Consider the following 14390-nt stretch of genomic DNA (forward strand, 5'->3'; position numbering starts at 1 on the left):
TCAGTTTCCTCATCTGTAAAGTGGGGACAACCTAAATGTCCATCGACAGACGAATGGATAAAGAAGATGTGGCACATATATACAATGGAATATCACTCAGACATAAAAAAGTTAACGAAATTGAGTTATTTGTAGTGAGGTGGATGGACCTAGAGTCTGTCACACAGAGTGAAGTAAGTCAGAAAGAGAAAAACAATTACCGTATGCTAACACATATAATATATGAAATCTAGAAAAATGGTACTGATGAACCTAGTGGTAGGGCAGGAATAAAGATGCAGACCTTGAGAATGGACTTGAGGTCACGGGGGGGAAGGGGAGGCTGGGACGTAGTGAGAGAGTGCCATTGACATACATACACTACCAAATGTAAAATGGATGGCTGGTGGGAAGCTGCTGCATAGCGCGGGAGATCAACTCGGTGCTTTGTGACGACCTAGAGGGGTGGGATAGGGAGGGTGGGAGGGAGACACAAGAGGGAGGGGATATGGGGATATATGTGTGCATATAGCTGATTCACTTTGTTGTACGGCAGAAACTAACACAACATTGTGAAGCAATTATATTCCAATAAAGAGGTATTAAAAAAAAAAGTGGGGACGATCATAGCATCTGTCTCATAGAGTGGCAGAGGAGATTAATGATACGACAGAAGTAAGGTGCCCAGGACAAGCACTTGAAGTTGCAGGTACTCTGGTTTTTATTGTGGGAGTTGTCGCTTTTACTGCTAGTTTATGCAGTGTTCCACAAGCCCCTAAGACCCTCTGCTGGAGGACTTTCTCTGGCTGGGAATGTGGCCTGGCTGGACTGCCTGGAGCCCTGAAAGAACTCCGGGTGGGAGCTGGTTGATGGACCGCCCAGTATCCTCTCCCTTGGGGTGTGTCGACGTGGGGCTGGACCCCAGCTGCCCATAGCCGTCACCCGCTCTTCCAGGACCCAGGACAGGCTGCCTTTCTTCCCCTCCCTGTCTCGCTCCCCTACTCCCCTGCTGGTGTGGCCTGGGATCACTTCTCAAAGAAACCATGTGCCCTCAAATCCTCGTCTCAAGGTCTGGAGAAACAGGGGAGCCCAAGTAAGACACCACGATTATTAAGGGAGGTTCAGAACACCGACGTGGTCTGTCCCAAAGTTCTCACACCAAAACCGAGTCCTCTGCTCCGTCCCTCGTGTGTCCCCTGAGCCCACAGTCCTGAAGGAGTTTGGTCCTCCTTGTGCTCTGTTCCACAAGGAGGAAAAGGGAGGGGTGGGGAGGACGCGGCTGACCACCCTGGACAAACCTCCAAACCAGACATGGTTCAGAGGAGCACCATGAGTTAGGAGGGTGGCTCTGATCAACTCCAGGCACCAGGGAAAGGTCGTCTGTGGTTCCAGAAGTGGTGAAAAGCCTGGGCTTCGGAATCCAGCCAACCTGAGCTTGAATCTACCCTTTCCAGACTAAGGGGGCATCCACCTGCCTTGTTAAGTTCCGGGTTCCTCATCTGCAAAACTGCCATGAGGATCCAGTGAGAAAATGCCTAAGTGGTGCCCACCTGGGCAGCAAATAAGTCAGTGTCTCTGCAGGCAGGGCTAAGGCACACCTGAGGGCACACGGGGAATGCCATGCAAGCCTCAGACAGCTTGGAAACTTGGAAAGGGTTTATTTAAAACTTTCATGGAAAAGAGTTTATTTTTTTCAACTTCAAAGGCTAACAGGATAAGCTTCAGTTATCAAGAAAAGTTGCTTATGTGGGATATCTCATTCTCCAAAGGAGCTGCTGGCCGAATGAGACATCGTCTCTGTCTGAAAATTAAATATGTGAATTTATCCTGGGGGCAGGATCTGGGTCTTCCTCATCTTTGCAGCAACCTTCTCTACCCCGCCTTCAGTGCCTGGTCTGGTGGCTGGTGCATGATACATGCTGAACAGATATTGGAGAGGTGGAGGGAGAGAGGAGGAGAGAAAGAAAAAGGAAGGCAAGCCCAGCAGCAGGGAAAGCCCATCAAACGCTCCTCGTGTGGGGCCCTTAATAGTCTCCATCAATTTTTAAAAAATGATTTCTATTTCTTATAAATTGTATCCCTTGCAGAGTGTGAAGTGCAAACACGTCCCCTTCAGCATTCCCTTCATTCTGCCCTCCTTCCTCCCTGATGGGGAGGTGGGGGACAGGGGTCTGACCACAGGCAAACTGGACTTCCATGGATCTTGCCCAGGAACTGCAGGGACAAACGGCCCCTTTTATGAGCAGCTCTGCCATTTCCTTAATGGATTCGTCCTGGCCCCCCAGCAGCCCCATGGAGCAGATGCAAGCCCGGAGACCGGCGTGGGGCTGGAATCAAGAAGGGCGGCCTTCCTGGAGGAGGGGCCCCCAAGACTCTTGCTGGTGAACACAGTCACGCTCATTTCAAACGGTTCATGGGGGATTCTAACCAGTTTATGAAAAGTTTGCTCCAAGCAGCCCGAATCCCTGATCCTTTCTCTCATCTCACACCAGCTCACATTGCAACCCACCTGAGAAGGCACCGCCTTTCCTTCCGGAGTGCAAATGGGACGTTTTAAAAACCTGGCCCCCGATATCCAATTGAGGAAACGTTAAGCAAACACCAATTTGGGGCCAGGTGCTCTTACATAACCCTGGACAACTCTGAAGAACAATCCCGTGAGCAACGGATAATGCTACACCCGTGCCCGTTTTAAAGTCAAAAAGACTGAGGCTCAGGAAGCAGCCCAATCATACAGATAGTAAATGGCAGAGTCAGGATAACCATTCGTTCACGCACGCAAAAAACATCATCGCCTTCCTCCTCATGTCAGGTGCTGTGAGAGGCACTGGGGGTGTATAATAAAATAAGACAAGAATTCTTTCTTTAACCATCTTTCTTAGAATCATCTAGAAAGGAGTTTACTACCTAGATGGGTATATAAAGCCATCTCTTGTCCTTTCAAACATGAACATCTTTCTAATCGTCCCATCACCTCAAAATTGCCTCCTAATAGGAACATACATATCGATAATTACCTTAAATGTAAATGGATTAAATGCTCCCACCAAAATACATAGACTGGCTAAATGGATACAAAAACAAGACCCGTATATATACTGTCCACAAGAGACCCACTTCAGACCTAGGGACACATACAGACTGAAAGTGAGGGGATGGAAAAACATATTCCATGCAAATGGAAATCAAAAGAAAGCTGGAGTAGCAATTCTCATATCAGACAAATAGACTTTAAAACAAAGACTATTACAAGAGACAAAGAAGGACACTACATAATGATGAAGGGATCAATCCAAGAAGAAGATATAAAAATTGTAAATATTTATGCACCCAACATAGGAGCACCTCAATACATAAGGCAAATGCTAACAACCATGAAAGGGGAAATCGACAGTAACACAATAATAGTAGGGGACTTTAACACCCCACTTTCACCAATGGACGAACCATCCAAAATGAAAATAAATAAGGAAACACAAGCTTTAAATGGTACATTAAACAAGATGGACTTAATTGATATTTACAGGACATTCCATCCAAAAACAACAGATTACACTTTCTTCTCAAGTGGTCATGGAACGTTCTCCAGGATAGATCATATCTTGGGTCACAAATCAAGCCTTGGTAAATTTAAGAAAATTGAAATCGTATCAAGTATCTTTTCCGACCACAACGCTATGAGACTAGATATCAATTACAGGAAAAAAATCTGTAAAAAATACAAACACATGGAGGCTTAACAATACACTACTAAATAACCAAGAGATCACTGAAGAAATCAAAGAGGAAATCAAAAAATACCTAGAAACAAATGACAATGAAAACACGACAATCCAAAACCTATGGGATGCAGCAAAAGGAGTTCTAAGAGGGAAGTTTATAGCAATACAATCCTACCTTAAGAAACAAGAAACATCTCAAATAAACAACCTAACCTTACACCTAAAGCAATTAGAGAAAGAAGAACAAAAAACCCCCAAAGTTAGCAGAAGGAAAGAAATCATAAAGATCAGATCAGAAATAAATGAAAAAGAAATGAAGGAAACAATAGCAAAGATCAATAGAACTAAAAGCTGGTTCTTTGAGAAGATAAACAAAATTGATAAACCATTAGCCAGACTCATAAAGAAAAAAAGGGAGAAGACTCAAATCAACAGAATTAGAAATGATAAAGGAGAAGTAACAACTGACACTGCAGAAATACAAACGATCATGAGAGATTACTACAAGCAACTATATGCCAATAAAATGGACAACCTGGAAGAAATGGACAAATTCTTAGAAACGCACAACCTTCCGAGACTGAACCAGGAAGAAATAGAAAATATAAACAGGCCAATCACAAGCACTGAAATTGAAACTGTGATTAAAAATCTTCCAACAAACAAAAGCCCACGACCAGATGGCTTCAGAGGCGAATTCTATCAAACATTTAGAGAAGAGCTAACACCTATCCTTCTCAAACTCTTCCAAAATATAGCAGAGGGAGGTACACTCCCAAACTCATTCTACGAGGCCACCATCACCCTGATACCAAAACCAGACAAAGATGTCACAAAGAAAGAAAACTACAGGCCAATATCACTGATGAACATAGACGCAAAAATCCTCAACAAAATACTAGCAAACAGAATCCAACAGCACATGAAAAGGATCATACACCATGATCAAGTGGGGTTTATCCCAGGAATGCAAGGATACTTCAATATACGCAAATCAATCAATGTGATACACTATATTAACAAATTGAAAAATAAAAATCATACAAAAAAAATTGCCTCCTAGAAATGATCCCATTTGGATTGGAACCAGGTTTCCAGAGTCTTGGGTTGGGAAGAACCACTTTCCCTCCAGAGGCTTCTTTTGAAATCTATTCCACCAACTAGTATTTCCTGAGTACTTTCTATGTGCCAGGCATGGTGCTCGCCCTGGATGTATAAACAGTGAACAAAGCAGACACAGCCCTACCCTCAAATAGTTTAAAGTCTGGTCGTAGAGACACGCAGGTAAATAGACAAACACAATGTAGTATGTTATATGGAATGATCGTGAAGGGCGGTGTATGGCACTTGGAACTGAGGGGAGTCAGGGAGGGCTTCCTGGAGAAAGTGATAACTAAGCTGAGCCTGGGGAGCTAGCAGAGTTGTGCAAGGAAGATCTAGGCTAAAGCACTAGGGTGCAAAGAAGCCTCAGTGGGTGGGCACATCTCCTGCTGATGGCTCAGAGAAGCTGGAGCTCCAGGCATAAGGAGGGAAGTGGTGAGGCGGGAGGAAGGAGAGGTAAACAAGGATAGTGCAGGGTCTCCTCGGGAGACTGGATTTTATCCTGAGAGCCAGAGGGAACTAAGAAAGTGTTTTAAACAGGGAGGTGAAGGCTGGATCAGCATCTTGGAAAGACCCCCCTCTGGCAGCAGATACAATCACAGGGCAGCAAGTTCCCCTCTCAGGTTATCCTTCCCGCTCCCTGCCTCTGCGTGCCTTTTCCCACATCACTGCATTAAGTGCTCCTTAAGCCTTCTTGCAAAATCACTAAACAAAATCATTACCCCCTTCGCAGTGGGCATGTCTGAATGAGTACCCCAACCGAGCAGTTTTGACGCCCCTGGGGTCTCTCATTTGAGCCCGTGCTTCTAGAAATGTCTCCATATGCTCTCAGTGAAGGATCTCAAAGAACACCCCTTCCCTCACTGCCGACAGCTCAGTGGGGTTGAGCTCTTTGGCCTACAACTGGGTTAGAAAGAAAAAGGCAACAGCAGAAATGAGCAAGGGAGATGGGATGTATTAACACAGAAATAAGACTGAACGCTCCAGCAACATAATGAAAAATAATCAGGAAAACCCCGGCACTGGTCTCTCCACACGAGGATACTGTAAGGAAGCCGTAGATTTATTACCTGTTGGTGATGCCTTCCCCGACCCCCTCAGCTTCCCCGAGAGAGGAGAGCATGACCACAGGGTCCGCTGGGTTCCCAGCACCTGGGGGTGTTCATCACAGAGACCCATTTGTCATCTTTCAATTCAAGAAGGGATGATGGGAGAGGGTAGCAGGTGGGGGAGGAAAAGACTGACGGCTCTGGTCCAGGGTCAGGTTGAGATCAGATGCTCATCTTCTGTTCTGCTTGTCTGGTTCAAGGAGAAGCAGAGTGGGGGCTGGCAACTGTGTGCTGGTCCTTTGCCCATGTAAAGTGGTTAAGGCTCTGGGACCTTGAATCAGATGGATCAGTGGGTTTGAGGAGTGGATCCACCCGCAGTGAGACTTTGGGCCAACTATTTACTCCTGAAGGCCTCTGTTTTCTCATCTGTAAAATGGGGATAATAATAGACCCTACCTTCCCTGGTTGTTGTAAGAATTAAATGAGCTTGTGCATGTAAAGTACGTAGCAAAATGTCTGGCACTCAGTCAGGCCTCAATACATGGGGTCAGCATCATGACCATCCTCATATCCAATCCCCACCTCAGCCCCAAGAGAATTATAATCCTCCCTCACATACCACTGTAACTGGACCCAACTATAATAGGTAAAAACGCATATAAGGGACCATTCATTCCCATGACAATTATTGCAAAAACTGAAGTGTTTCTATTAATGGAAAAATAAGTTCGGGCTTCAAGCTGGTGATCTCTGAGATGCATGCTCATAATTATATCCTGCCCGTTGTACAAATTCCCGAAGCCTCCGGGAACTTCGCGGCAGCTGCAACACCTGCTCACCATTTCCCCCGTTTTTCAAGAGCTGGGAAAATTAGGGCACCCAGTGGCTCAAACCAACCATGGCTTACCTCACGCTTTTATCTCCTTGTCACCTGTGGCTGAAGTCATTTTGCAAACACAGGAAAATTTCAGATAAAACATTGTATTTTGATGTAAGGACAGGGGCTAGAAGGACACGCAGGGCAAGAAGGGAACCAAAGAGTATGTGAAATCCAAGTGAAAAGATCCAGTAACAGAGCAAAACCAGATAAAGAAGTGCATGGAAATTAGCAAAGTGACTGCGTACGTGAGAAGAATTAAGTGCAAGCGTGTCTAGCCAGGCTACTGCGAGCAGGAGGAGAGGGGACCTGTGGAAAGTGCATTAAAACACCACTGGAATAAATTAGAAATCGCGTGCTAGTTTCCAAACATCACTCTTTACCTTTCTAGGGAAATGATGATGGGTCTCACACCTACAGACATGGGCAGGGACCTTAACTGGAGCATGTGAAATGTTTCTACTAGCATAAACCTGCCTCGACCAACCTGGGTCACCTGGGACACGGGACTTCCAGTGCCCAACCCAGTCCCAAGCAAACCAAGCTGTTCAATCACTCTATTGAATATTTTGGTAATGACACTCTAATGCTGGCACTCAAAAACTGAATAATGGATACACAGTCCCATTGGTTGGGAGTGAAGGATTTATGATATAAAACAGTGGTTCTCCTCCAAGGGCAATTTTGCCTGCCACCCCAGGGGACATTTGGCAATGTCTGGAGACATTTTTGATTGTCACAACTGAGGATGGAGTTGGGGGGGTGGTGGAAACAACGGTGCTAAACATCCTCAATGCACAGGACAGCCCTCACCACAAAGAATTACCTAGCTCAGAATGTCAATAGTGCCAAGGTTGAGAAACCCTGGTATAAACCCCTTAACGTGTCTCCCAAGAAGTTGGCTGGTTCTGAAAATCCCCAAAGAAAAATGGAGAACAAGAACTATGGAAAAGTAGGAAATGGGCTAACTTTTCCACAACCTTGACCTTGCTTAAGCCCATGGAGGTGATTTGGTGAGTCTGTTTCTTTCCATACTTTGTGTTAATAGAGAATCCACTTCTGCAATGAAATAAGTGCTGAACTTAAAGATTCTGATTTGAAAGAATCCCCAAATCATTAAGGTGACTCACATGTCTTATGACATCAAATGCACATACTAGCCTCATTTTATATCAGAGAGGTTTAGAAACTCTCCCAGAGTCACACAGCTAGGAAGCGGCAGAGCCAGGACCTGCTCCCTCTAGCTCCAGCGTCTGGATCTTGCTGTTGCTTTACTGTCCTAAGCTGAGTTCCCTAGAAGCAGATCCTGAGACGGGTAATCTGGCAGGTGGTTTATGGAGGGAGTTCTCCAGGATGTTCCTCAGCAGGATAGGAAATGGGGGAGAAGCTAAGCAAGGCTGTGGCTGCAGGCGACTACAGTCTCAGCCTGATCCCGCAGGGGGACTCTGGAGTGTGAACTGTACCACAGGGTCTGTCTGCCTTGAGGCGAGGAAGCTGGCCTTTTGCACACTTGCACCAGTTAGGCCCTGGCTCTGAGCCACCCGGGGGAGGAGCTGCAGTCACCCAAGGGCAAGCCCCCAGAGAAGGTCTCAGGTATGAGCCGTCAGCAGCAGCGCCCCTAAATGAGGTCACTGGGACTCTGAGTAGGACATCAAGACACACGTGGGCGAGCTAGGGCGGTGCTCAGCAGCCACTAATTTTATCACCTTATCTTCAAAACACAGGAGGGAGTACTCTGCGGTCCTAGAGGAAAATGAGTCTGAAACATCTGCAAGGTATTCTGATACCCGAACCCTTCTCGTCTCAGGCCCGGAGAGCAGGTGACTCAGAGAACACCAGACTCCTGGCTTCTGCCCTCCACTCCACCACCCAGAGGAAAGGCCATCCTGACACCACATTCTCCTCCCCCCGCCAGGCCTCATCTTGGCTGGCAAGCTGGTCCAGCGTGACGAGAGCTCCAGAGCCCAAGACTGCTTTTCCTGGACTGCGGCCGGATGCGCGGTGAGCAGTGCCCCCCTGCAGCCTGGAGCCTCAAGAAGCACCAGCAGGAGGCACAGCGGTAAGGCCGGTGCCGCGGCTGCACAGCAGAGCCAGTCTCCTCTCGAGCCCGGGCCCCGCCTGCGAAACATGCTCAAACTCTTCTCAGCCCTGATCCAAGCCTTTGCCCATGCTATTTCCTCAGCCCAGAACACTCATGCTTATGTGCAAACAGGAATTATCTGAGAGTTTGGTTAAAAATGCAGATTTCTAGGCCCTATCCGTAGAGTCTGGGCCAGAGTCTGGGCTACTTCTCCATTGGTGGTTTTGGATGTCCCCTCCCTTCTACTCTCCAGCCTGTGCAGGAAAAACAAAAAAAACAAACAAACAAAACCCCACCTTGGTTCAAACTCTTATTTTCTAGAACACAAGCCACCCAAATCACCACTGCCGCCAGTTTTCCTGCCAGAGATGCAGATAGAGGTGGAGAGGTTTCCAAGGAACCAGACCTCGGCTCTGCAGAAAGGTCCTTCTGTAGAAGGACTCTGAGAAGGAGGAAGGATGCAGATAAGGCATGAGTGAACCAGGGAAATGCATCAGCATCTTACTGCAAAAGCAAACTTCAGCCAGCTGAATCCACAGTTATCAGACAGTATGTGGATTGTGCTGACATCCGACCACTTAGAACTAAACTCCATTCCGTGCTCATGAACCTATTAGATGAAAATGCCTCATTTTAGATAACTGCAAATTGCTTTCTGAGCATAATTTCCTATTAGTTCATTAATCTCTCTATTCAGAATGCCGACAAGACAGCTGATGATAATTCTGGAGGAAGTGGGCATTGAACCAAAGCAGGAGGCAAAGGGTTAGATATTTGGAAGTATCCTGGCTTCCGGGGTGGAGGGGTACCCCAAAATTAATTCATAACGTTAATTATAGTATTAGCTTTCATTTATTAAGCTCTTATAATGGGTCAGGTACCAGGCTAAGCATTTTCCCTTATTTATCTCAGCTGTTTTTTTTTTTTTAAACAATCTAGTAAGGTAGATATTATTTTCTTCTTTCTATAGAGGAAGAAATTGAGCCTCAGAAGTGATTACACAGTTAGTGGCAGAGTCAGGATTCAAATATAGGTGTGTGTGTCTGACCTACAGCCTGGGTTCCTAATCATACCTTATCATTTTGACTCAGCACACAAATATTTACTGGATGAATTTACTGGAGAAACCAGGATGAACAAGACTCATGTCTATAGAGTGAGGCCAAGGGATGTTAACAGCAGAAGAGACTGAAAAATAATCAGCAAAGATGGACCGACTTTCAAAAAAAAAGAAATGTCAGGTTGGAAAATAAAATTGGATTTTGTCAAACTCCTGCTTTTACAAACAGCAGTGGTTCTCAAATTGTGGTCCCAAGACCAGCAGCAACAGCATCACCTGGGAACTTGTTAGAGATGCAAATTCTGGGGACCCACCTCAGACCCGCTGAATTGGAGACTCCGGGGCATAGGTCCAGGAAGCTATGTTTTAATAAACCTTCCAGGGGATTTTGATACACACTCAAGTTTCGAGACCCATAATCTAGAAAAATAAAATCAGCTCCACGAGGGAATTTGGAGCTTACGAGAGTGGTGCTTCTCAAACTTAATGTGCACAAGAATCACCAGGACAACCTTAAAATGCAGATTCGGATGCGGCAGGTCTGGGGTGGGGCCTGAGAGTCTGCATTTCTGATCAGCTCCCAGGTGATGCTGATGCTGCAGGACCAGGGGCCACACTTGGAGTAGCAACGGGTCTAAGCCAGGGAGTTTCTAGCGATAACACAACCAGAATTGCTCTAGGTTTAAAAAAAGGGGGGGGGGGTGGTGGTGGGAAAGAACCATTGCCTTTGGGATAGGTTCAAACCCAAGCCTCTGGAAATGCTTTAGGAAAATAGGAAATGACCCACATCACATACCACATTTTCCCCAAAGTTCCCACTCAGGTATAAGACCTTCTCTGAGCACTTTAATTAAAATTGCAGCCCCTTCCCTGACTCTTCCTATCTCCCTTCTCTGCTGTGCTCTTCTCCTCAGCACTTGAGCATCATCTGAACAGATGACCTATTTTACTAATTTACTTTGTTTACTGTCTGGCCTGCCCCATCTCCATCTCTCACCAGCATGTAAGTTCCATGAGGGCAGGGATTTTGTCTGTTTCATTCACTGTTATTTCCCCTGTGCCTAGAAAAGTGCCCGGTGCATAGTACGTGCTCAATAAACATTAGTCAAGTAAATGAACACACATTTCTGCCCATTTTTTCTAAGAAGCTCCCTCCCCATTCTCGGCGCTGCCCTCTGGAATTTCACCTGTTGCTGCTCTCATGCATGTACTTCAGTTTCACCAAAATTCATTTCTCTATAGGTGTGTCTTCCCCTAAACTCCTTGACAATGGGGTCTGTGTGTTACCCTTTTCTGTCCTTCATCCAACCCTTCCACTCAAAATTCTGCCAACCTTTGAAAACACATATAAACAGCCATCCATCCTCACTATAACTAATGCAAAAACCACAGAATTTCATTCATGGAAGAGTAAGGTCAAACTTCAGCTGGTGATATCAGTAATGCATGCTCCTAATCACATACTAGAGAGAGCGCTAAACTCCACTGCCATGACACAAGTACAACGTCAAAGTTCCTGAAGCAACCCAGAACTCTGTAGCTGTTACAGACTCTGCTTTCACCTTTCGTGCAGTTTTTCTAAGGGCTGAGGCAAATTGGAAAAATCAGTTGTTCCTTCCAACCACGGCTTGGTTTGAATCCTGCCTCTTAGAGTTCCAGGAGCTATATCTGCACAAGGTGGAGTGAGGAGGACTTTTGATAAAACATTGTCGTCTGGGGCAAGGACATTTCACCCGTTCCTTCCAACCGCCCTGTGGCAGGAGGTGCTAATACCACGCCCACTTTGCAGGTAAGGAAACTGAGCCCTGGGATGACAGTCCCTTGCTCAAGGTCACACAGGGAGTCTAGCAATGCAGGTGGGACTCCAGCTCAGTTCTGGCTGCTTTAAAGCCTCTGCTTCTGGCACCCACCTCTCTCCCCCAGGTCCCCGTCCCTCCCACAACCCTTGGCAGGGTCTGAGCCTCTGCTCATTATTTCTAGAACAGAGACAGCATGAGTGGAGGCTATCTCATACTTCTGCCTCTAGGGCTGAAAATTAAAATGGCTCAGGAAGTATTCAGCCTTGCCGACTCCTGGCTGCATCCCTGTCACCTAATTACCTGACTTCAAAGCCTCCACTCGGCAGGTGTGAAGATGTGAAAGCTGCCATTTCCCCTCAGAACATGGAGTGACTACACACAGATAAGACAGGCCCCAGAGCAGCTAGTGTACTGGGGAAATCAGACAGAACTTTGAGTTGGACCCGAGGGCTTGGCTTAGTGTGTCTCAAAGTCAGAAAGACCAGGGGCCGCCATCCTGGGTACTCACCTGAGAGCTGGGTCTATAAAGGACCAAGGTGGGGATGTGGGCCTCCAAACACTAATGATTGGTAGTTACTGACCCCATCTCCTTCCCTTGTGCCATGGAGCTTAAGGCTCCTTAGGGGCTGGAACTCATTAATCCACCCCACAACTCCAGGAGGGAAGGGCACTCAGCCTTACCTTATGACTGAGACATCCAGGCTGGGGGAAGATAAGAACTCCTTCATGGGGCAGGGATGTGGGGAGGCCTGAAGGAACCCAAATGAGTTCCCAGCCTGGACTGGATAAGGAAGAGGAAGTCTAGAGGAGAAAGAAGGGTTCCTACTTTTCAACTTAGTGGCTCCTGTAAGGCGATCAGATGCACATTCATTTGTAACCCTTAGATACAGTTGAATGTTATTGACTATTTTACAGTAATTGGACCAAAGCGGGTATTTAATACAAGTTTACAGAAGGAAAGAGGAAGGCCAGACAGAAAGGCATTTGTGACCTTTGACAGAGGACAAAACCCTAAGCCTAGCACTGGGCTATGTCCTTTGGTGCTGATTTATTCAACGCTCACTGTCACATTGGGCAGGTGTGATGATTATTCCTTTCATGCAGATGAAAATACTAGCAACAGAAATGTGGGGCGACTCGCCCAATGTCATTGAGCTAGACAGTGGCGGGACCAGGATGTAAACCCATCTCAGTCTGACTCCAGGGCCCACGCTGGGCATTGCAGTCTCTCCTGCGTCCCTATCTGTTGCCAGCCACAACCCGGGATGGGTGCGTGGAAACAGGGGAAGGCAGGGGCTTGTATGGTCTGGTCTTCTAACCAGAACTCAAGACCAACATGATGCCACAGGAAGGACAGGAGTTCAGGGGTCAGGGTTCAAGTCCTGACTGCCACTTCTTAGCTGTGTGACCTCAGGCTTATCCTTGCTGGGAGTCAGCTTTCACATCTGTAAAATGGGAAGAATCAGAACCACCCCCCCCCCCAAGACAGGCACCACAAGAAGAAAAAATAAAGGGCAAAAGGCCTTTGCAAACTCTAACTCAGGGATCAGCAAACCATGGCTGAGTGGCCAAAGCCAGCCATGGCATATTTTTATACAAAAGGCTTTACTGGAATAAATAAATTTGTCACACTTATTTGTTTATATATTGTCTATGGCTGCTTTTGAGCAACACAGCAGAGCTGAGTGGTTGTAACAGGGACCCATTGGCCCACAAAGCCTAAAATATTTACTATCTGGCCGACTAGAGAAAAAGTTTGCCAACCCTTGATTTCAGATGCTATGAAAATGCAAGTTCCCACTGTGCCTCTGCAGACAGCACTATGCGTTTCCAGCATCGCCCTCAGCTCTGGTTCTTATTCATAAGCTCTCTCCTTGACCCTTTACCCATGTGTAGAGGTTGATTTAAGACCTATTTCTGAGAAAAACAGAGAAGCAGCTCTCCTGAGAGCCAAAAAACCAAAATCCCATAAGCTATTTCAGAGCCCAGGATGGCTCCTGCCGACATCAGGCACCATGAAAAGGTGCTTCCAGGAACAGCCACTTACTTGCAGTTTTTACACTTGAGGCCAAAAAGCATCCCCTTCCCACAGACTGTGCATGTCTGAGACATCCAGTACTTCGTGGAAAACCTGCGGGAAAGAGACAAAAAGTGTTCAAGGCCAAGGTGATGGTGACTGACCTATCTCTAGAAGGATGACCACTGACAGGATAAGAACATGGGCCCTGGATTCCAGCCCCACTTCTTCAGAGATAGGTGACTTAATCGAGTTGCTTAAACTTCAGTCTCTTTGTCTGTAAAGTGGGAATAATAACAGTATTGACCTCATAGGTTGTTCAGAGGATTAAACAAGGTCATGCACAGTGCAAGGGCTTTACATAGTGCCTTGTAAACAGACAGCGCTCACTGAATTGGGCTGTGACTGTACTGTTACCCAAACATTCATAACAGTCATTCAGTCGTTCAGCAAACATTGCCTGCCTGGAGGCCTACTATGTGCCAAGTTCAGATCGGAGACAGATGGATAGAGCTAGAACTGTCCTCAGAGAACCACAAAGCAAGGTGGGGCCCCCCAGGGGTCTATTCCCCATCACTGCTAGTTACATCGCCTGGGGAGCTTCAAGAAGGGGTGATCCCCCCCAAAAGTGGAGACTGCAAACGTTAGTAGCAGAGAAGAGAGGCCTAAAAGGAAAGTCCTTTTGGACCATCAGCCCACCTCGCTC

General features: G+C 46.6%; 1 protein-coding gene across 1 annotated transcript in view; it reads right to left on the reverse strand.

Moving 5' to 3' along the window:
* The window catches only part of KSR2 (kinase suppressor of ras 2), a 390550-nt gene that overhangs the window by 84994 nt on the left and 291166 nt on the right, over positions 1-14390 (reverse strand). The window contains exon 7 of the mRNA XM_061169432.1: positions 13715-13798. Coding sequence (XP_061025415.1) covers positions 13715-13798 — 84 coding nt within the window. The remainder of the gene's footprint in view (positions 1-13714; positions 13799-14390) is intronic.

Source organism: Eubalaena glacialis, chromosome 15, assembly GCF_028564815.1.
Source record: "Eubalaena glacialis isolate mEubGla1 chromosome 15, mEubGla1.1.hap2.+ XY, whole genome shotgun sequence".
Lineage (NCBI taxonomy): Eukaryota > Metazoa > Chordata > Mammalia > Artiodactyla > Balaenidae > Eubalaena > Eubalaena glacialis.